The 25324-nt window shown below is 36.1% G+C and overlaps 1 protein-coding gene across 1 annotated transcript in view; it reads left to right on the top strand.

Moving 5' to 3' along the window:
* LOC131077723 (pentatricopeptide repeat-containing protein At5g18390, mitochondrial) overlaps positions 1–9221 on the top strand; it is a 39650-nt gene extending 30429 nt beyond the window's left edge. Inside the window, exon 2 of the mRNA XM_058015262.2 lies at positions 7865–9221. Coding sequence (XP_057871245.2) covers positions 7865–8647 — 783 coding nt within the window. The 3' untranslated portion in view covers positions 8648–9221. The remainder of the gene's footprint in view (positions 1–7864) is intronic.
* The last annotated feature ends 16103 nt before the right edge of the window (positions 9222–25324 follow it).

The following is a 25324-nucleotide window of genomic DNA, read 5'->3' as shown; positions in this document are numbered from 1 at the left end:
TTAAGGAATGACAAAAACCCAAAGCCCTAACACAACTAAGGGGCTTCGCGGGACTATGTAGTTTCTATAGATGCTTTGTAAAGGGATTTTCCAAAATAGTCTCCCCACTCACAAATTTGACCAAGAAGGGGGCTTTGTGTGGAGTGACGTATCTTAATAGGCTTTCAAAAGACTAAAGGAAGCAATGAGTTTGTGCCTTGTTCTAGCTATCCTTGTTTCACATTACCCTGCAAACTACAACAGGATGCTTCTATGGAAGGAATTGGAGCGATCCTTATGCAAAATAAGCATCCTTTTGCATTTGAAAGTCGCAAGCTCATCGAGATAGAAAGACATTACTCGATCTATGATAAGGAGATGCTAGCTATCATGCATGCCTTAGCCAAGTTTCAAGTATATTTGGTTTGTGGAAAATTCAATCTTGAGACTGATCACAATAGCTCGAGGTTCTTTATGAATCAAAATACCCTAAATGACATACAACATAAGTGGGTAAACAAAATACAAGCTTACGATTTCGATATTGAGTATGCAAAAGGGACAGATAATGTTGTAGTAGATGCTTTATCACAACGACCCTATTTAAACACCCTAACAAGTAAACGCCCTATGGACTCTCCTGGACTTAGCTCACGAGTTTGTGGTGAGTCAACTCGGCCCGCCACTAGACTCGCGAGTCTTGGCAAGTTTGCAGAGTTTTCAAACTTTGAATTTAATATTTATGAATGTCCAAATATTTTCAATATCAAAAGGACATTTAAATATTAAATGAAAATATATGGAAACAATTAGTGGGTGTTGGATTTTATGCTATAATGGGAAGTTTGAAATATTTCTAATTAATGACTTTCCCACGAAGAGTGGAGTGGGAATTGAAATATTTCTAATTAATGAATTTACCACCAAAAGAAAATTTGGCAAGAGTCGAGTGGGAAATTAAAATTTTTCTAATTAATGATTTTCCCACCAAGTGCAAATTTGGAAATTAAGAGTGCAGTGGAAATTTTTAATATTTCTTATAAAAATTTTCCCACCCAAGGGGCAAGATAAACACTAAGCATATTTGGGAAAATGGATCTTTATGCCATTTCCACTTTTCAATTTCTTATTGTATGAACATCATGTTCTGCAAAATTCTTTATTGGATGGAAATTCATGGAGATTGGAGGATTGTGGATGGAAACCCATAAGTTTCAGATGGGTAGTGGACGAAACCCCATTGTTCACATAGAACAACCTCATCGAGAGGTTGCATTGGAGCTTCAAGATTTCAGCAGTTTCAGCAGTTTTCCAATGTGTTCAGGGCTTTATTGATGTTGTTGAAGTGATTCTATATATCTTTTGAGGGGTTTGCTGTTATTAATCCTGTATCAGATCATATGTATGTATTTTCCATTTGGAAACCAAACAATATCAGTTTGTGGTGATTACAGTTAAGTTGTAATAGGTTTTATGGGTTTTTCTTATAAATTGGAGTTTGAAGATATTTACTTTGCTGCTGTTGTAAGTCAGGTTTTAGACCTGATATTGTTGTTTTGGATACCATAAAATATATTTCAGTGGTGTTCAATGAAGTTTCATTCAGTTTTATGTCCTTTTATGCAAGACTAGCTCACTAGTTTTGGTGTTTTCAGTGAAATTTCGTATAATATTTGTGAATCTATTTTCCAGATCTGAAAGTAATAATAAATTTTGGGTTGAGGACATTACACTGTTGATAATCCATCATACGGGTTCTTTTTGTGTAAAGTTGCAAAAACTCCACAAAAAGCTTAAGGCTGGGTTATTTCCAATGTCCTCCCTTGTGTTTTGTGTATTTGTCGACCTTTTGGAGTTTCGGGGTTCCTCTTATTTGCTTGCTAGTTTCCCTGACCTCGAAAATCCAAAACCCCACTTAAGTCCTTGTCAAAATTTGCATAAATATGGTTTTTTCAGTGTTTCATAGTGTGAGAGTAATTCATCCCCTTGTTGGACTTGTCATCCTATGCATTCCTTCCCCAAGAGTTTGGCATTCCCTTAAGCCTTTTCCAATATTCCTTCGTCTTTCAGACTTTTGTAGTTTCCCATCCATTTTGGCCCCATCATTCTGAAAGTTTGCTTTTCTTCTAAGTCCATTTGCATTGAAATTTCAAAGTTTTCCATTTCTTGATACCCTAATTTGAATGACACATGTTGTTGTTAGCAGTTCCTTGTCGAAGTTGGACTTTCGATTGTTCCTCAACTTGGTACCATTTTAAGCCCTGCCCAAAATCCCGATTTATGTCATGATGATGTAAGCAGTCCCAATTACGTCATGTCGACGTCAACTGTTTGTTGGACCTACAGACTTCCTCATCCTTCCATCCTTCATGACTAAGTCACTGTGTTCGCCGAATTTTTGGCTTCAGGTTCAAAATTCGCGAACATATAAAAAAAGTATGAAATTCGCAAAATTCGTTTAAAATTCGCAGGAAACAGGCAGAGATTTTTGCCGTCGGTGGATGACCACTTAACTGTTGCCGTCGGGAGGAACGAGGGCTACGAGTCGATGCTGTGCTTGCCGTTGGGAGGAACGAGGGCTGCGGGTTGACGCTATGCCGGTAGGGTTTGTAGACGGCCGCATCGGGAGACAAAAGATAAATCTTAAAATTAAAAAGACTTCATAAAGTTGCCCGATAAATGTGAACACTTATTAAACATTTAATAATATTAAATTCTAATGTAAGTTGTTGCCGAATATAATGTTGTTGCGGGATATAATGTTCTTGCCCGATATAATGTTAATAATAAATATATTAACGCTTACTATAAAAGCTGTCAAATTTAACATTTAATATATTAAAAATTAAATATTTCAAAATATTTAATTATTTATATATAAAATTTGACAAATTTAAATAAAAATATATAAATAAATTTAATATTGTTTATTCTGATTTTTTTAGATATATTATTTATATTTTTTAAAAAGTCAAATTTATATAAGGCGAATTTAATGATGAATTTTTTTTCGATTTTTTTCCTCTTTTCGAATTTCATCCGAATTTTATTGTTGGCGAATTCGAACCCGAACTTGAACGCGGTGACTTAGCTTCATGGTATCCATTTCATTGCGACCTTGTTCTCTAATCTTTGATCCATTGTGTTCCAAAAATTGTCTAACTCTTTTGAGATCAGACTTTTGCCATACCTTTAACTGGATATCTATTTCCACCAGCCTTCAAAAGTTTGAAGTTTTGCTAATTTGCCCTTTGCAACTTACTGGAGTTGGACTTTTGGCCTCCTCTTATCTCGGTACCAATTTAAGTCTCTTCCTGAACCCCAATCCCGATTTTTTGAAAGCCTTTCCTTTGTTGGAGTATCCTTGTGGGCCTTCCCGCTTTCCCCATCCCTTCAAGTAGTATTTCTTGGCTATCCCCAGTTCCTTGACACGCTTGGCATGTGCTATGAGTTTCCTCCAATCTTCGACAATCCAAATTCTCACCATTTTTCACTTCAAGCCTCACTGACCTTTTTGATGATCCAATGCTCCATTAATGAGTTGATTTGGCCTTGCAACTACTAGATCTAATTCATTTTCACCCAAAAATAATTCTATATGTAGGTTTGTATGGATCCAATGGAGAAATTCAGTCCATTCCATAGTTATTGTTGCAAAGATCAACAACTAGCACGCCATTTCCAAGCCACTCTTCCAGTGGGGCTTTAGGTGATTTCCTCATCATTGCACAAGATTTGACATGCCATTGATGATCAGAGATATGGCGAATGGATAGGGGAAGATTCTCATGCTGTTCCAGATGTTTGTGGTTCCCAAAAGGGTGTTTCTGACAAGTTGCATTTATGCTAATGTTGGCTAGGGCATGGGCGATCTCTGGAGAATCAAATCCTCACACTTTCTTCTTCAATGCTCGATTTCCCAGGTTTCCAATCTTTATAAACAAGTTCTTCATTCATTCAAAGGGTTAGTTTTAGGTTTTTTGGACAGAGTGCAGAATAGTCTAGGGTTTCAATATTTGATAGTTTATTCACCATTAGAGTTCTCTAAGTTCAAAGAGGTAGCTATTGTAGCAGATATATGTAAACAAATGTTTCCTTGGCTAGTGGTTGATAATTTGGATTGTTTCTGGACTAAGAGGTGTGACGGGCACTCATCTTGTTAACTTTCTTCCACTACATTTGTTGGTGTAGCTATAAGTATAATGGGTATTCGAAAATGTTGCAGCATTAAATCTATTGCATTTTTGTTACATGTAGTGGTCTCTTGTTTGTTGTAGGTAAATATCAGTGAGTTCAGAGAAGGATTATTAAGCATAATTGTTTATTTTATATCTCATAACTCTGTTGTTATTTACAGTGCTTAACCTGTCAGTTGTCATTGCTGGATATAACTTTGTTAACCAATAAGGCACCAGTCAGTGGGAATCTTGACCTTCAACACCATTTAAAAAATCATCAAAATCATTCACCAATGGTATAGGAAGTAGGAATAGATTAATGCACTGTTTTTTATGATTCAGTATTACATCCAGGGATAAATCTTGAGTAAAATGAAAGTGTTATATCATCAGTGAATCATTTACAACATGTTTGTACTCTGCTAAATGTTGAAAGGTTTGAAAGAAATTATCTCAAGAGGTTACTTAACTGTTGTCATCTGTAGTATTTGAATCAGCTATGTAGAGGTTATTGCAGTCAGTCGGACTTAACTTAGTGACAGTTATTGGAGACTAAGTCTGCATTTGGGTATGGCTGCTGTGGGTTGCATAATTGTTCATTATGTTTGATTTAAGTGCTTATTTAGGCATACCTTTAGGAATACCCTCTTGGGTTTAAGCTGAGCCCAATAAGTAGGAGAGATTACCCAACCTTTAAAAGTGTCTTAGAGTCCTTTGATGAACCTCTATTCAACTTCTTGAAGACAAAGCCCTGGCCTTGAAAATGGAGAAAACCTCTAGGACTTGGGAGTGCTGTTTTGGGACCTAACTAGTGGGTCCTGCCTTCTCAACAGAAGATTGTATGGGAAGCAATTATGTAGGAGGGAAGATCAGATAGTGAAGCTATGAAGATTCCTTCCTGTGAGGAATTTTGTTTAGGATCAGGTTCTGCCTTGAACTGAGGAAGGGGATGAACAATATGGAATAAATCATCAGTATGATGAATTTCAAATTGGTTTAGAAGGCATTGTGGAATATACTTGGGGAGACAGCAACAACCTTCATTGCCATGCTCCGTGAATGCAACTACTGGAGGAAGTATCACAGCAAATGGAACGTGCTTCAGGAGTGTTTTAGTCCCAAAAACAAGAAATCGAATACCATAGACCTTGGGGCCAACTATTTGAGGGGTGCAATATGCCTTGTGTTTAGGAAAGCATGGGTCCTATAGAGATGGCAGCAAAGGAGAATCATCGATTTCCTTGACAACCATAGGAAATGAAGAAAGCAAGCTTGGATGTGTCGACAGATCCAAGTTGCCAGGTGGAGCCATTGTGCAGTTGTTGAATAGTTTGTGTGATGTTTAAATGTTAATTCAAACCTTTTCATCTTTTGTTGGATTAAGTTAAAATTGAAAGTCATGTTGTTATTAGATTAGTCTGGTGCTCCCCTGTGAGCAAATGGACCAAATTTCGGTTCTGGACAATGTTTGTGGATTCATTGAAACATTCATCAAGTAGAAACAAAAGGATACACGCCAAATGAAAACTTGAAACCAAAAAAGGAATCAGCAATGTAACATCAAAATCTGCAATCAAAGATTTGATGAGAAGCAGTCTGAACATGATAACTGTGCTAGGCACCGCAAGTTGGAGGCAATACCCAAAATGAGAAAAAACAGCCAAAACCTCAATGTGCAGCCAGATGAATGCTGATTTAAAAAAATAAAAAATCTGAGGTCAGGAAGGGCGTTGACAGTTATAAGAATTCTGATATAAAGCCACACTGATGTGAATGCTGGTTGTAGCAAAGGGGCAATAGACTTAGCACCTTAAATGAATGTTGAGCAGATATCTGCAATATCAGAAATTGGAACAAAAATGTTTCAGAAAGAGGATCAGCATTTGGCAGTAGAGAAACAAGTTTCTGCAGCAAAGACAGCTCCAACAAGGGTGCCAGAATGGATAGCAAAAGGGATTTATCATTTCATGCTCTTGCTGATAATGCAGCAATCACCACAATTTGTCATATTAATATGTGGTTAGGGCAAAACTAATAGCATTGTGTTTGATCTACACGAGGACAATTTGAAATTTGAAGACATACAGAAACATCCCAAAGGCTTGATCCTTAGGACATGATACCTGCTATGATTCTATTTATGAGTGTATATTTACATAAGAGAAGCATTTAATCATAACAATGGCATTGTAGTGTTTAAACTTCAAAGCATTCCATCTACTTTTTAATTTATATCTTTCATCTTTTTCAGCTATCCACTTAATTCATTTCTATATGCACTTTGGAGTTGTTTCAGCTGTCACCTACTTTTTAATTATCTTCTGTCCACTTTCTTATAGACTATAATTAACATTCTTATTGCATTAGATGCCCTGATCAAGTATCATTTGGGTTCTGTCTTAATTTTGAAACCACCTCACTGCTCAATTTTTTTCTTTTATGCGTTCAATTTCTTTTCCTGTAGCCACACTTTATTTAGTATATAAATAAGAGTTTTTCAAGTGATTGTCTGAGATATGTGATCAATTGCCTCTCAAACAAGCAAGACCATGGGCTCATTTTTAAAGGTGTTGAAGAGATTGCTCAGGATCAGGATGTTAGATTGAACCCTAGCTGCAATGTATCACAAGCATTTACAATAGAACTAGCCTCCATCTCTTTGTCTTCAGTCATTCTTTCTTCCCTGTTTTGGCTTAGAAAACCTCAGCTATTTTACATGCTCAGCCCTCGCTTCATTCCCAGTGCAGATTTGTCTTGATTTTTGTAAATTGATTTGTTTGGAAATTTGGATTTAGGATTGACTAGATAATACTTGGGAAGTTTTCATGCTTTTATCCTCAAATTATAGTGGGATTTCATCCTTTTTTTATTGGTAAATGTGGGGTTTCTGTCAGCCTCCACAACTGCCAATGCACAAACAGGGGTCTGGTCCCTGGGCACATCAACGTGCACTTTCTTCCAGCTCCCAAGTCTAGTTGCTACCAGGGGGATTTGAACCTGGGTTGTTGTTATAGTAATGCAGCCATTTTACCCTCTCAGTTATGCCCACTGGACGGTGGGAATTCATCTTGATTTCTATAGAAAATGTAACCAACATTGTGTATAAGACTATAAATCATAAGTAAATAGGAAAATTTTACAACTTTTTGTCAGGGGTAAAAATTTAGGGTTTCAGTTAATAATAAAAAATTGACTAAATTTCTCAATTTTACCTTAACTCCAGTATACAGGAACAGTTTGACCTTTTTTCTGTGCAAGAAATTATTTATACTGGAAATTTTGCCAATGTTGTGTACAAAATTCATATAACCTTATGAAGTCAAGAACTATATTCAAAATTTTTTGTACTGAGGAACTTTCAATTAGGGTAAAATTTAAATTCATGGTTTTTTCTGTTGAATCCTCAATTTTCAGTGAAACCTGATGTGAAATTTGTTGAATTTGTGAATGAAATATAAAAAATATAAATTTTTTGAAAGTTTTCCCGAAGAAAAATTTTTAGGCAGGGAAAGCAATTAGTAATAATATTTCACAAACTGATGATTTTTCTCAATTTAATTCCAAAATTGTTTTCCAATTTTCAGTGAAGATTGTTTTGATTTCTATGTAGGAAATTGTTTTTCTTTAAATTTTTTCCCAATTCTTATATAGATTAAACTCTTTCAAAAATTGGAGTTATGTTTCTTTAAAATTTTCCCAATTTTCAGGGAGGCTATGCTTTAATTCGCAGAATGATCCGCAAGGGTTCAAAGCCAGATACTGAAACTTACAGTATTTTAGTGAATTCGTGGTGTCGTGAAGGCAAATTGCAGGAAGCACAGGAGTTCCTAGAAGAAATGAGTATCATGGGACATAATCCTACTGCAGCCAGCCGTGATCTTTTAGTTAATGGCCTGTTAACAGCTGGGAATCTGGACATGGCCAAGGAGTTTGTGAGAAAAATGACAGATGACGGTTTTGTGCCAAATTTGCAGACTTTTAATACATTCTTGGAATCTTTATCCAATGCTGGGGAAATAGACCTTTGTGTTCATCTGATGAGTGTTTCTGCGAAATTAGGGCTATGTCCAGACTCCAATACCTATAGGATCATGATAAGGGGGACATCTAGGGCTGGAAATATTGCTGAGGCTTTCAGGATTTTGCACAGCTCAATGGAAGATGGCCACAAGCCATTTCCTGGCCTTTATGCTCCAATTATTAAGGCATTGTGTAAGAAAGGGCAGTTTGCAGAAGCATATAGTTTGTTTAGTGATATGAAGAAGAAAGGGCATCCTCCAAACAAGCCTATTTATATTATGCTTATACGGTTACATTGCCGGGCTGGCAGGTATCTGGAAGCTGCAAATTTTCTGGTTGAGATGACTGAGCTCAATTTTGTTCCAAGACCTCAGAACTTTGATATGGTTACCAAGGGTTTGAAGACTATAGGCAAGTATGATCTGGCTGAAAAAATAGACCTCTTAGAGTTATCAGTCTATGGAATGTGATGATCACACAGAGTAACTGTAGTGGTTTTTTGTAGTGAGGTGACATGTTTTTGCTCTATACTGGAAATTTTATTCACAGCTGAGCTTCAAACTTGCTAACAAGAGCAAAAGCATTTAGCGGTAGCTTGGTCTGCCTGAATCAAAAAAAAAATTGATGAATACTTTGGAGGCTGCAAATTGGATAGCTCGGCAATGTGCAGCATTATATGACTTGTGCTGCAAGAATTGCAATGCCCCCGATTCAAATTGGCTAGGCGGTGAGAAACTCTCTGATGCATATTGTTACTGTTCTGATGCAGTGCTTGCAGCAGTGTCTCTGTGCTTTCACTTGGTAATTAAAAATTGAGTCACTGCTGCCAATCTACTTGCTTGTTCTGTCTACGCTTCTCTTCTTGTCACTGCACTATTACTGTATTAGTGATATTTGTGGTTGATTCTGTTGTTTTGAGCCACAATACGGCTGTTATTTTCTGTTGTACCAATTATAGCAACACTTTGGGGGCATGGAGTTAACTATTTGGTAAATGAGTGTGTTTTATGTTTTTCCTACTTAAAGAATAGAATTTTTTGAACATAGTTGAATATTTAAATATTATCATGGTAAGATACCATGATGGGTTGTGAAACCCTAGGCCAAAACGAGATCGCCTCATGGAAATTAGAGCCAGATTTTTTTTTTTCAATAATAATAACAAGAACTTAGACTCACCACCAACAAATGTACCGATATTACAGACAAAAATGACCAAGTATTTACTTCCAAAATCGTTCTGGGTGACATAACTGTTAAGTTTTATGACCAGATTAGGTAACACAATAATGCACAAATATTACCTTGGGAAATCCTTCCTCTTAAAGGTGAAAAACCCAGCAATTAAATATGACTTTAATATTTCAAATGTGCCAAGAGATTTTACAAAAGATTTGGCTTCACTCTTGAAGCTATATATATTAATAATACAATATGGGAAATATCTGATCTGCAATAAGGAATAGGTATTCCTTTGTTGATCCTCAACCTGCTGTAGATTGTCTTCTTCAATCATACACTATCAAGGAACTATTATATATGTCTTCAATCTGCTATGCAATCTCCATGAGATGTATGCTAAGTGATATACAATTTCCACGAACTATCTGCTCTGAATAATCTGATAATCACCGACTATCTGCTTTCTATGCATTGGATAAGAATACGAACCTTCATAAATATACCCGATTGAGAGAGCCTTCAACCGTTGCAACTCTTCAAATGTCAGTTTCCAATCACACGTTTTGCATTGGTTAAGTTTAATTACACATTGGTTTACTAATCACAATTCTTGAAGGTTGACGGGATTTATGTGACTCGATATATTTAATGAATATGGAAATCGTGTTTTACTTTAATAATTTTATATTCAACTATTTAATTTGTCTAAGGTCGATAGGCCAATTAGGCCAATTAGTTATGTCGTTTAGTTAAGAAGGATATCGACTGAAGCTATTTCATCAACACTCCCTCTTAGCTAGGGAGGAATCCTTCTTGATGACTGAGTCACATAGTGACATTCATCATGGCTACTCTCAGAAAGTAAGTATACACAAGTGCGGGACCATGACATCCACCATACCTACTCGCAAAGGGTGGAACAAGGGCTGAAACCTCAAACTTCTCTCACAGAGAAGAATGCACAACAAGGGCTGACACCTCAAACTTCTCTCACAGAGAAGAATGCAGGACAAGGGCTAATACCTCAAACTTCCCTCACAGAGAGGAATGCATAACAAGGGCTTGCACCTCAAACTTCTCTCACATAGAAGGATGCATAATAATACATATTAGGTATTTACTGATGCTGAGACTCCCTCTCAGCAAGAGCTTCATTTTCCACAGTTCCAAGCTTGTCTCGAAAATGCACAAATTTCACTTTCGCAAGAGGTTTGGTGAAAATGTCAGCTCTTTGTTCCTTAGTACAAATGTATCTCAACTGAACAACATTCCTTTGTACCATATCTCCGATATAGTGTTACGGAATCTCTACATGCTTCGTTTTGTCATGAAATACTGGATTGACTGAAAGCTTTACACAACTTTGGTTATCACAATGTATGATGGTAGGCTCCAATAAGTGACCAAACAATCTTGCAAGGAGCTTACGAAGTCACACTGCTTCACGAGTTGCTACACATGCTGCAATGTATTCTGCCTCTGCAGTGCTCAAAGCTACTGAAGATTGCTTCTTGCTACACCAGGAAATCATAGTAGATCCCACGCTGAAGCAACAACCAGAAGTGCTCTTCCGATCAGTAACACTCCCTGCCCAATCAGAATCAAAATATCCTTCAAGAATCAGGTCCATACTGGGAGAGTATTTCAAGCCATATCCAACCGTGCCACGCAAGTATCTCAAGATATGCTTGACTGCAACTAGATGTATCTGTCTAGGTTCACTCATGAACTGACTAAGTGCACTCACCGCATAACAAATATCTGGTCTAGTGTTAACTAGATACATCAGGGACCCAATTAATTGCTTGTACATAGTAGGGTCCACAAGATCTGAACTAGCTGCAGCTTCCCTTAATTTCTTCAAGTTAGTTTCCATGGGTGTGAACATGGATTTACAATCAGTCATTCCAAATCTTTTCAAGATGTGGATGGTGTATTTACCTTGACTTAGGATAATTCCATTGGGCCTCTACCACACCTCCAACCCTAAAAAGAAGTGCATAAGTCCTAAGTCCATCTCAAATTCTGAAGTCAACTCCTTCTTACATCTATTAATGAGATGATCTTTTCCGGTAATAAATAGATCATCAACATAAAGTACCAAGATCAACATATCACCATTGAATATTTTGAAGTAAAGATTTGGATCAGCATCATTTTTGCAGAAACCCAAACCCACTAAGTATCTATCAATTCTTTCATACCAAGCCTGAGGAGCCTGCTTAAGACCATATAGGGCTTTCTTCAATTTACACACATGAGACTCTTTCCCATGAATCACGAACCCCTCAGGTTGCTCGATGTAGACTTCTTCAATCACACCATTGAGAAAAACAATCTTCACATCCATCTGATGCAACTTCCATCCTTTAGCTGCTGCAATAGCAATGATGGTTCTAATGGAAGTATAGCGAGCAACAGGAGCAAATGTTTCTTTGTAGTCTATTCCTTCTTGTTGGGAGAAACCACGAGCCACAAATCTAGCTTTGTACTTTTCAATGCTGTCATCAGCTGCATGTTTTATCTTGAATAACCACTTGGAAGATACAACAGACTTCCCTTCTGGTCTAGGCACAATATCCCACACATTGTTCTTGAGAATGGATTGATACTCTTCGTCCATTGCATCTTTCCAAACTTGTTGATTTGAGGCTTCTTCTACACTAGAAGGTTCAGATTCAATAAGATTACACGTTAATGCAACATAACCAGAGTATCTTTGTGGTCTTTTGCTTTCTCTAAATGTGCCTCTAGGAGCAGCAAACTATTCTGCTTCCTGCATAGTGTTTCGTGCCCAAAGAGGTCTCTTTTGAGACACAACAATATCCCTAGGCCTATTAGTGGGATCCAAGGGTTCAATCGGATCATTACTTATATCAGGTTTTGTAGACTCCCTCTGAACCTCAGGAGTATGATCAACATCCATGTCTTGAGGAGTCTCATAATCTATTTCTATGCATGAGCCTTTTGATTTCCTGAATGCAACATCTTCCTCAAATGTGACGTCCCTGCTAACCTCTATTTGCTTTTGTCCAGGAATGTAAATACGGTAGGCTTTGGAGGTTTCACTGTAGCCTACAAATATTCCTCTTTTGCCAGAGGGCTCCAACTTGGTTCTCTTGTCCTTGGGAATATGCACATATACAGGACAACCAAATATTCTCAGGTGGCTGATATCGGGCTTGATACCTGAGAAGGCTTTTTCAGGAGTCATATTTTGTAATATCCGATGGGGACATCTATTTTGAATATACACTACTGTTCTAGAGGCTTATGCCCATAGAACAATATGAAGGTCTTGATCATGAATCATAGCTTTTGCAGCTTCAATAATAGATCTGTTCTTCCTTTCAGCAACCCCATTTTTTTTAGGGTTGTAAGGAACACAAAACTGCCTCTTGATCCCCACCTCAATACAGAAATCACGAAAGCTACCGAAGTGTATTCACCTCCATTATCAGACCTTAAAATTTTCATTTTCTTTCCAGAGATATTTTCTACATGAGCTTTAAACTCTTTAAACCTACCTAGGATTTCATCAAACTCTTTAGACCTTAAGAAATAAATCCAAGTCTTCCGAGAGTAGTCATCTATAAAAGTTACATAATACCCACTTAGGGATGGAATTGACATTGTACCACATAAATCTAACTGTACAAGATCTAGTATTTCTTTAGACCTACTTTCATTGCTATGGAAAGGACTTTTAATATTTTTACCCATAGCACAACCTTTACAAGTACCATCATTTACATAAATGAGTTTAGGAATACCTTTTACCATCTTCTCCAAAGATGGAAGAGCCCTGAAGTGAAGATGTCCAAGTCTTCTGTGCTAGAGTTTGCTGGAACTTGCAGAATCATGAATAAGTGTTTGAACTGGGAGAGTGGGGAGATTGTATAAACTCTCATGTCAATTTCTGATCACACGAGTAGTCTTGATGCTGGAGTTCTTAGGCCAAACAAGAACTCTTCCTTCAGAAAATGCAATTTGATATCCCTTATCCTCCAAGGCTGACTTGATCCCTGGTACGAACAATACATCACTTAGGTGTAGAGAAACTCTTGATTGAAGTTTTAGGGATGTAGCACCAACTCCTCTTACAGCATAGCGTGCATCATACCCAATGATGACTTGGAGATGTGACTCTTTCTCTACTAAATCAGAAAGGTGCTCCCGATGACTGATGATATGTCAAGAGGCTCCACTATCAATTAACCATGTATCACTGTCCATAGGAACATTGCTTGATAATGCTGATATGAAAAGAAAACCATTGGAGTTATCTTCAACCTCCTTCTGAGATGAGACTTCATTGATGTTTGCTCCTTGATGATTAGGTCTTGTTAAACAATCCTTTGCAAAGTGACCAAACTTGTCACATCTAAAACACTGGATGCGAGAGAGATCTTTCTTCCTCTTCCTAGAATCAGGTGCAGAATCAGATTTGAAATCTCTATTCCTTTTGAAGTTGCCCTTCTTCCAATACTTTCATTTCTTGGTAGATTGAGTGGCAAGAACATGTGTATCTTCATTTTGAGAACTCTTGACGATTCCTCTGGCAGTCAATCTTGATTCTTCTTGAATACAATCTACACGAAGTCGATCAAACTTAGGTAATTTTGACCTTCCACTTATGCTTTGAATAAATGGCTCCCATGAATGAGGCAGACCATTCAAGGCTAGCATAACAAGGTCTTTATCTATCACTTGATCCCCAATTGCGCATAGTTGATCTCTTAATTTTGAAATTTTCATGAATTAGGTGATGACTGAATCTCCTTTTGCCATCTTCATCTGGTTGAGTTGTTGTCTCAAGGCAAGAGCCCTACTTACGTTGTTAATCTCGTATAAACCCTCCAAGGTCTTGAACATATCTCTTGCAGTTGTCATCTTGGAGATGAGAGGCACGAAGTGATCCCTTAAGGAGTCAATTAATATCTTCTTTGCCTTGATTGCATTCTTCTTGAATTGCAGTTTCTCTTCATGCTCTTCAGGTTCGGATAAATCCTTCTCCTCTATGAATCGAAGAAGATCATTTTCTTCAAGTGCAATAAGCACTCCGAACTTCCATGAGGTGAAGTTAGATGCACCTTCAAGCCTATCTTCGACTTTAAGAGCGTTCATTATTTTCGAGACTTAGAGGTACTGCTCAACGGAGAGAGAGGAGAGAATACTTAGAAGTTGTAGAGAATTTGATCATGATCTTCTTTCACCGTGGCTCTGATACCATGTTAAGTTTTATGATCAGATTAGGTAACACAATAATGCACATATATTACCCTGGGAAAACCTTCCTCTTAAAGGTGAAAAACCCAACAATTAAATATGACTTTAATATTTCAAATGTGTCAAGAGATTTTACAAAAGATTTGGCTTCACTCTTGAAGCTATATATATTAATAATACAATATGGGAAATCTTTGATCTGCAATAAGGAATAGGTATTCCTTTGTTGATCCTCAACCTGTTGTAGATTGTCTTCTTCAATCATACACTATCAATGAACTATTATATATGTCTTCAATCTGCTATGCAATCTCCACGAGATGTATGCTGAGTGATATACAATTTCCACAAACTATCTACTGTGAATAATCTGATAATCACCGACTATCTGCTTTCTATGCATTGGATAAGAATACAAACCTTCATTAATATACCCGATTGAGAGAGCCTTCAACCGTTGCAACTCTTCAAATGTTGGTTTCCAATCACACGTTTTGCATTGGTTAAGTTTAATTACACATCGGTTTATTAATCACAATTCCTGAAGGTTGACGGGATTTATGTGACTCGATATATTTAATGAATATGCAAATCGTGTTTTACTTTAATCATTTTATATTCAACTATTTAATTTGTCTAAGGTCGATAGACCAATTAGGCCAATTAGTTATGTCGTTTAGTTAAGAAGGATATCAACTGAAGCTATTTCATCAACAATAACGAAGGGCCTACAAAGTCTTCGTATTCAACAAAAAACATCAATTTGTTAGAGCTGATTAGACCTTGAGATAATCAATTATCACATCTAGGCTAGAACAAACCAACCATCAAAGACATATAGAAAAGTTGAGAGGGCAGCAAGTTCATTTTGTTAGGCTTGCACTTTCCAGCATCAAGAATTGTAGAGCGAACCTTCTAAAAACCATTTCTTATACCCATTACCTCATCCAGTGCGTGAAGGGTTGCACTATCACAACAAACACTATTAGGCATTCTTTATTTTTTGGAATATCTGGAGGAGGATTCTTTGTGCAAGAGCAATCCTATAATATGAAGCAGACAACCAGGCCGACACCTTTGTCTATCCAGACATTAGAAATGAAAATCTTGTCAAGTTGAGTTAAAAAAAATTTAAGTCCCTCCTTTGTAAGATTTTCATTTCTGATGGCTCAATAGATGTTTCCAAGGTTGACAGCCTGAACACAAAAACTTTATTCCTTATAATTGTGGCAGGTTTAGGTCACTCACATATTTAAAAGTGAAATATTCTACTTAGAAAGCGACTATTCTCCACACAAAAAGGCAGCCATACAGAAAAAAAATCATCAAACATACCATACATCCCAACCATCACATATGGTGTTTGACAGATGACATTATACACAAATGACGATAGAGAGGGATGGGAAGGATGTTGACTTTTAAAAATATTTCACCCAATACAATTAAAAAATTTATGATATTTTTTAATATTTTTTTTATATCAAACAATTTTAAATATATTTTCTATTATATTACAGTATATTATAAATTTTGTAAAATGCTTTTGTTTTGTTTCTTTGTTCAATTGTATTTTTAAAAACAAAAAAATAGGGTTATAACAATAGATAAATAAAACAATTCTCAACATTGTAGACACCTAAAACTTGCGCAACTAATTAAATGAATTTTATTCATTTAATCACCATTTATTCATTTATTAATTAGACTAAGGTTTAATTAATATCTCTATCAGCCTATTAATCAAACTAAACACTTGATTAAAATCCATTTCTTCTAGCCTAACCTATTAATTAAACTAAGGTTTGATTAAATTCCCCCTAGCCATTTAATTAAATAAATCTTATTTATTTAATTAAAACCCCTTTTCCCTTTTAAAAGAATTTAAATTTGATTAAAAGTCCCTTTGCATTTAAACAAATCATTATTTATCAGTGAATAGTTCCCCCCACCTACAAAATCCTACAAATGCAAGTTGCATCCCTTTTGACTAAAACAAATCTTTTTATTTTATCTAAAATGCCTATTTTCCTCCACTTGCATTCTCCTACACTTTTCATTAGCATCCTAATATTCTTCCAGAACCTCTCTAACCCCATATTAATCAACCTAATTCTTCTAATCATGTCACATCCCTAAATTTGGGGGAGTCACTTCTCCAAATTTGGAAGAAAGTCTTCTAAAAATGTGTTGAAGACTTTGACCTTCTCCAACAAGTTAACTTGTTGAGTCTTCCAAACTTGTAAGGTTATCTAACTTTCAACTAGTTAACCTCTAAAGTCTTCAAAGAACTTTTAATGCCTCTTACAAGACATCATCCGAGCCCATGATGGTTGTCCCTTTGACCATCCCTCAACTTTGCACAAGAGTTTACCTCTTAGACAATAGCATGCTCTCTTGGATAACGACATTGTTCGTTGATGTCATCTCTTGAGGTTACCCTTAATGCTTACTTAGCATCTAATGCTTGCTTAGCATCTTCTCAAGCCATCTCAAGGTGACATTTGTCAACTTGGGATTGGATTGAATCCCCTTCATGGACTGATAAATTTCAATCCCAGCCCTTGTTGAGATTACTCAATCTCAACCATCCATTTCTCTATTTTCTCTATAAATAGAGTCCATTTCTTCAATCTATCATATGAATCCACTTTATGCATCCTTATTATAGTTGTTTTTGTAGGTTAGCAAGGAGCTCTCATTGTGCCTCTCTCAAGCATTTAAGCCATCCTAATTGCATCATGTTTAGATTATATCATGTGTTAGATTAATCGTTTAGCTTAATTGCATATCATTTCCATATCATTTTCATCTTCATCTTAACTTAATTAGATCATTTAATCCTTCAATTTGGAAACACACCTCAATTTTGCATATCATCTTCATATCAATAGTTTTGATCATCTAATCAACTAGGATCTTAGTTGCATCCATTTAGATTCTAGTTCATCATTTAAATCTCGCTCTTTAGGTTGTCATCTTAAAGATCAAGTGCTTTTTCAAGTGAGGGCCACCTTGAATCTTGAAGATCCTTGGAGATAGAAGACAATGAGACAATTTTGAGAGGTTTAGATTAACTAACATGCTTTGTTGATTTTGATCTCTAATGCAATGCCCCATTGGTGTGTTTGTGTTGTTTGTGTCTCTTGTGCAGGTGCAAAGATTTGAGCATACATTTTTGGCGCCCACCATGGGGCTAGGCCCCTGATTTTATCAAAATTTTAACGTTTTTGCACATAAAAGTTTGAAGATTCTTTTAGCGTATACGTTGTACGCTTTAGTGCGTTTGTTCGTTGTTCTAGCATGTTTATTGGCTGTTTTAGCATATTTGTCCATTCTTCTAGCCCATTTGCAGTACGAAGTAGCACATACACAGTCTGTTTTAGCACGTTTGTTTGTCTGTCTTTTTTTGGGTCGTTAACAGTTTAGTGCATTTACACAGTCTTTTAGCGCTTTTGCAGTACGTTTTAGTGCATACGTAGTGCAATTTAGCACATTTATCTCTTGTTTTAGCGCATTTGTTATAGAGGCAAAAACATTGTAATTCGCTTGGAAAATTAGGCTTGTCTCGCCCACCTAGTGATTAAGATTTTCACTAACTCTCTTTTTGCAGGTTTCTAAGAAATTCTTGCAGGTTGGAGGAGTTTAAAATAGGATTTTGTTTTCTTTCTAGCTTTTTTTTCAAAGTTGGATAAAAAGATTTCACATTTCCTTTTTGGTAAAAAGAACTTCACATTTCGTTTTGGTGTTCTTCAAATAAATCAAACTTGTTTGTGGGTTTAAAAAGAACCTCACTTGCTAGGGTTAAAAATAATCACAAAATCAAACCTTCATTTTCTTGCAAGTTCGGAACAAAAACACAATCTTTCATTTGGGCTTTAAAAAACAATCTTCACTTTCTTGCAAAGGTAAAAATTCACAATCAACATTTTATTTGCAAGTTAAAAAGAACAATCAACTTGTCCATTTTTGCAAAGCGATTTACTTTATTGCAATGATTTTCATTTTGTTGACCGGGATTTCCAATTCCTAGTCTAGAAAATTATTGCTATGTGGGACTAAAATGAACACCATGTTTGATTGGAGCAACATCTCCAATTAGAACTTCAAAAATCATTGCTTTGAAAATGCATAAAAAAGAACTTTGTGTGCTTTGTCTTGAGTGGTAGGTATATGCTCTCCCCTTAATTGGGTGACCAAAAAGCCAAGCCCATTCTTTTCATGCTTTATTTACTTTCAAGCATTTAGAACCTTTAGAAGGTCTGCCTTCCTAAAGCCTTGAGGGGGCTAGTGAGAAGGGTATGACCCAAGTGGGCAACGACTTTATCGCCAAGTTTACTTACCCACTATAATCAAATGTGGAGGTTGATGAAAATCCCCTCCAATGGAAGTGTGTATTTGATAGCCTTCCCCTAGTATCCTTGTGATGCATAAAGCCTTTGCTCTAAAGGTTGGGAAGCCTCTTAATTGAGTTTATCATTTGCCGTGCCGAATGGAACCTTTACTACGAACCATAGAAGTAGAAGCTTTGAGATGAGTCAATTGTCATACATTGACAATATCATAGTGCAAGGGCGGTGATGAATCTACCCCCTAGATTACTCACCATACATATCCCAAGATAACTACTCAATTGAGGGGCAATTCTCTTTGGGTTAATTTTCTGGACAAAGGCAAAAAAATGGGCGCCCTTTAGGGGATGACACGACTACTTGAGCTGAAGGAGTATCGAGTGTGGGCTATGATATTGTCAATGACCATTGAATAAATAGTCTACTTGGTGTGTCTTATTTGTATCAAAACTTGTGAAAACATCGAGGATTTGAACACATCCTCAAAAGAACATACACTCAATGTTTAGCATTAGGATGACCATTGTCTTCATGTGTGCTATGTATTATTGTCATAAATGCTAAAGTATCTTGTAAAAATATCCAACAATCAAACCCAAAAATCAGTTCAAAACAAAGAGAAATCAAAAGTGGAAGAGATTTTCAAATCCAACAAAGCACCTTGGAGGTGGCTATCAAATTTTCAACTATCTTAGACAAGACTTTCATCCACCAGAATTAGGGGAGTATCAAACCAAGTGATCAAGAGTTATCATCCAACTATCTCAACAAACAATACCTAGCTAGGTATTCAAGTTAGTCAAATCAAGTTTCCATATAAGGAGACTTTATCCATATCATTTGATGTGCTTTGTCATAGGGGCCTATCGAACAAACCTTCTATTTGACTTAGTAAGCTTGAATATCAAAACGAAGTATCCATATCAACCAACCATATCAACTTTTTGATCATTTGTATGAATCCACACATTTTGAGAAGAAGTCTTCCTCAAAAGACTAAGTTGAAGAAGAGACAACCTAGTCCTAAGGAGCTTATCAAGAGGAGAAAGTTTCTCTACATCAATCGTCAACTCTTTGTGTCACATCATAAATTCTTGCGTCATATGCGATTATACGTTCAATGAAAATCTAACAAATTTTATGAAGAGCCTTTAAGAAGTAGGGTTTATACTCAAAAGGCAACATTTAACCAACATCTCAACAAAGGGGGAAAAATCAATCCCACCTCCTTTCCAAAAATTTGCATCACCTATAACAAAGCTCGACCCGAGCCACCAACTCCACCAAGAACCCCGCTAGAAGAGGAGGAATTCACTATTGTAGAAATATATTGATGCCCATTGGCACTCGATCTCGAAAAGGCAAAGAATTGGATCCACAATCGGAATCAAGCATGAGTCGTAGAGAGTCCAACCCTTTTGATGAATACGCGCATATGGTGGAAGAGGAGATCACCGAGGAACTCATCCAACAATGCCATTAAAGTGCTGCCTTCCAAATGCTCATGGAAAGGCTTATAGAAGCGGATAAACAAAAATACCTCCTCATGCTAAATAGTAAAGGAGTCGGGATTCCTGAGGACTATGACATGGAAAATTAGAGGAATACCAATGAAAGGATCCCAAGAATAAGGACAAGGACCTACACATATAAAACTCAGAATCAAGAGCATTTGAGAGGAGATGACACACATGATCAAGACAACACCCGCAACCGAGATGATATCCGTAATTATGACAATGTTAGTGAACAAGGGGATGCCCATCATCGAAGGTCCAATGAAGAAAATGTTCCCTTGGGCCACATCGCACAACGACTCCAAGCACTCCAACGACAGATGCAAGATATGCAACAAGGGTCTACGATGAGTATTCTTTGGAGGACATTTGTCATTATCCTTTTGATAGAAGGCTAAACATGATACCCTTCCTACCAAATTCAGATATACCAAAGTGTCACAACCGTCCTTTATCATTTTTGGATTTAAAATACAACTCTATTATATTTTTGAATAAGCTATTTAAATGATTGAATGAATATTATAAAAGGATAAAATAATAACACACACACACACACACACATGGAAAATATACATTATTTTTATTTATTTATTTTTCACATTCAATTATGGCACATGTTGTAGGAAGAATAAGAAGCTTCTAGAGGATTCTCCACCACCTTGCATGTAACTCCTCCACTAAGTCTAATCAATTTGCATGAAGTCCAAAATTGGGAAAGAATCTCCTTTTTAATTAAATTTTCCAGATAGTGGAATGGAGGGAATTCTCTTATAAAATTATATGCAAGTTTCAAAGAAGGGAGTTGGTTATGTTTTGAAGAAAAATTTCCCAAGTTTAGAAGTAGGATTCTCTTTGTTAGTCTCATTTTCGTTGCAGGAATTTTTAAGTTGTTGTTGAAGGTTTCTCTCAAAGTTGCAAGGAAGGATCAAAGAACAGCTAGAAGATTCAACTTCGAGCTTCAGTAAATCAGGTTCTCTCCTTTTATCATATGAGGAATTTGTATTATCCAAATATATAGTTTTTAGATTCTTTGGTTGAATATAGTATTCTGAAGAAGTCATTCTCAATTTCTAGATAGGGAGAAAAAAATCTATTTTTGTTTTTTTTTAAGAAATGTAGTGATATAGTTTCTTCTCTTTTTTTTACAAATGCAGATTTCTCTTGCATATCTTATTTAATCTAATTTAAAAGGTAGAAAATTAGATTTTTGCTTTTATGTTTTCTCTTAGATGATATTGAATATAAAAATAAATAAATCTCCCTCTCTGTGAATGAATAAATAAAATCTCTGTGAATATTGGATTGGACCTCTGTGAATATTAGTTAAATGAGTTGAATAAAATTTCTCTATGAATATTAGCTGAATCTCTGTGAATATTAGTTAAATGAGTTGAATAAAATTTCTCTTTGAATATTAGCTGAATCTCTGTGAATATTAGTTAAATGAGTTGAATAAATTTCTCTGTGAATATTAGCTGAATCTCTGTGAATATCAGTCGAACAAACTCTCTCCCTGTGAAATCTGGAAATAAATAATCTTCCTGTAAATAACTCTCTATCCCCCTCTCTGGACATTGGTTGAGAAATAGAATATAGTCCCTCTGTGTTAACTTGTATTTCTCAGTTTAAACACCTACCTACTTCTGGATAATCTGTGCATCACTGGAGCAAATTTACTTCTTTGGTTATTTTTATTTCTCTGTTTTATTTCGTCCCTGGGATTAATATGATATTCTCTCTTACATTAATATCTTCTTATGTATTCATACCTGTTTATGTATTCTCTTTATATTCAATTTAATATCCTGGAATGAACTATATATATATATATATATATATATATATATATATATATATATATATATATATATATATATATATATATATATATATATATATATATATATATGCATTATGTATTAATAAAATTTATGCATTATGTATTAATAAAATTTATGCGAAGTGATTAATGTTTATATTGCACGATATAGTGCCTGTGCGTATCGGCTCGCAGGTGGAGGACAAAGTTAATACTCCGTAGGGAGTGGTACCATAACAGTACCCCCCACTAGCTTGCGGTCACTGTTGCAGCAGTGGCCGCAGGGTAGTGGAGGGGACCCGTGGGGTCCCACTCCCATTAACCCTTATTAATGCCAATCAAACATAGTTTGAAGGCAATGTTAGCTTTTAAAAATAAATTCTTTTTTTTCACATATGTTTAAAATTTTAGTTTATTTTAATTCCTTCTTTTTTTGTATATATATAAATCTTAGTTAATAAAATTTTTAAACTTAGGTAATTATTAGATTTATAACTAGTTTTAACAAATTTATATTAAATGATACTTAGATCTTCTTAAGATCCACTTAGCAATTAAATGATTTGAAGCTAAATTCTATGTTGGGATTAGTGGTTTTATAAGCGATATTCTCGCATGTAACTTACCCTACCTTCACTTCATTCAAATGTCTTTACATTGATTTCAATTATTGGTGTTCCCATCTTCATGCAAATTACACGTTTAATTGTTATTATGCAAGTTACCTAACTGTCATTATTATGCAAGTTATATTCAAGTTTTGAATAAAAAAATAATTTTAGTTATGGTTTTATTCCATGTCATTCATCAAGTAGTTATTTCAATTAATTGAGCTTTGCAATGACTAAATATACGCGTTCAATTCATGATTAATTTTCAAGCTTGATGTTTATCATAAGTTAGAAAATTAAATAAAGGAAGTTGGAAAACCAAAACCTAGTAGCGTTCGGTATACATAGTGCCTCTGGGTCACGCTTACGGGTAATGTCGTTGTGTTGAACTATTGCACTTAACGCCTAATAAAGATACATCAACGACATCTGTGGCATCGTCCCTATAAATCGTTAGGGAGTAATAAGGGACACTTGGAAGTTAAATTCCAAGGGACGGGTAATCCCCCTTGGATCGATAATTTAATAAGATAATTCTAAAATGATCTTTCATTCGCTAAGTTAAACTATAGTAAACCCCTATAGGGATGATGAGTGAAATGCTTTTATAACTGATTTAATCTCGAAGAATTATTGTCGATTGGCAATTGGTCAAGGGTGACGCTCATGATAAGAATTAGGATCTAGTTGTTTTAGGCCACAAGCAGTAGGCCATCTGGAGCCTTTGCTTAAGCGCTACCATCGTGGGTAGTAACCACAGAGAAACTATTTGGGACATTGACCCTAGAAAGGGTTGCGTACCCACTAATCAGTTTACATCAAACCATAGAGTAGAAAATAGAACTACATACTTTACGCCTTGATCCCGTGCCGAAGTGGGTATGTAGGCAGTCTTGGGATAGAGTTGTCCCTCATACTCAGGCGTTCGTGGGTGGGGTCTAGGCTTGGTAAAAGAAAGATTGAGTAAGAATCCTATTTTGAAAGATAAGATAATTAAAATTGGAAAAAGGTAATTCAATGCATACTTGGAAGGAATCCCGTATGGATTTGCTTGACTTCCTAAGGCTTTAAGCCAAATTCTGAGGTGGAATTCAAGCTTGTATTATGTTATTCAATTACTCCTAAGGACGGTGACCTCGGTGCACTTCTGTTAGAAGAGTGTAGTACTTAGCGAGTGGCTCAGGACCCGAATGGTCCTGATGAGTCTAAGTCTCTAGCCATAGCACCTCCTATCCTGATTGGATAGATGCCTACCCTGCATGGGTAGATGCCTATCCCAATTTTGATAGATGCCTACCCCATATGGGTAGATGCCTATCCCGTATTGGATAGATGAAATCTTATGTCTCGTATGGACAAGTGCCTAACCCGTATGGTTAGATGCTCATCCCGGATGGATGAATGCCTAATCCAAATGGATGGATGCCCAGAGTATGCGATTGAATCAAACACAAATGATTAAATTTAACAAAAAAAAAAAAGGTCAAATTTTGTTGGGTTAAATATGGTGGGTTATTACACGAAGTATGATAAATACAATGGTAAGAGTGAACCCCATGATCACGTCAGGGAATTTGCCCATAACGATACATACATGATGAGGCTATTCCCAAGAAGTTTGGGAGTACAAACAATGAAGTGGTTGTCAAAACTCACACCTCCTATCAGATCATTCAATGAGTTGGTGAATAAATTCATTACAAAATACTCCTATAATATCCAACATGAGGTCACCATGCTTGACATATGCAATATGAAGCAAAAGAACAATGAAACATTCATGGTGTTCTTACAACGATGGAGATGCATGCACTCAAGGTACCCACACGATATACCCGAAAAGGAAAAAATGGAAATCTTCATAGACATTTAAATGATGAAATGAGTTATCAACTCAAAATACAATGTCTACCTACTTTCCAAAAATTAATCAAGAATGGCATCCAAGTGGAGGAAGCCTCAATTAAGAAGGGAACCTTGAACTTCTCCAAGGAAGGTGTTAGTTCATCAAGTAATAACACCTATAGAAATCAATATAAAAACAACAACTTGGACAAGTCCAAGTTTTCGACTAGAAACAAAAATGTTGTTACTGATGGCGTAGTCGATGCCAACAATGTAAAGTATAACAACCAGTGCTGAATTTATCAGGTAACACACCATCCAACAATAATCAAAGAAGTGCCAATCAAGGCACTAACAACTATCAATGTACCAACAACCAAGGGAACAACAACAACAACCAAGGGAACACCAACTACAGAGGGAACAACAACAATCAAGGGAGTAACACCAATACTCCACCTCCCCAATATCGAAGAACATATACACCATTGGGACAAACCCTGGAATCTACATTTTGAGAACTATTGGAAAATAAACTCATCACATTGCCAGTCATAAGCAATTTTGATCCCCAAGTCAAACCACCATG

The sequence above is a fragment of the Cryptomeria japonica genome, chromosome 5, assembly GCF_030272615.1.
Source record: "Cryptomeria japonica chromosome 5, Sugi_1.0, whole genome shotgun sequence".
Lineage (NCBI taxonomy): Eukaryota > Viridiplantae > Streptophyta > Pinopsida > Cupressales > Cupressaceae > Cryptomeria > Cryptomeria japonica.
The sequence above is the reverse complement of the archived record's forward strand: the minus strand, read 5'-3'. Positions and strand labels throughout refer to the sequence as shown.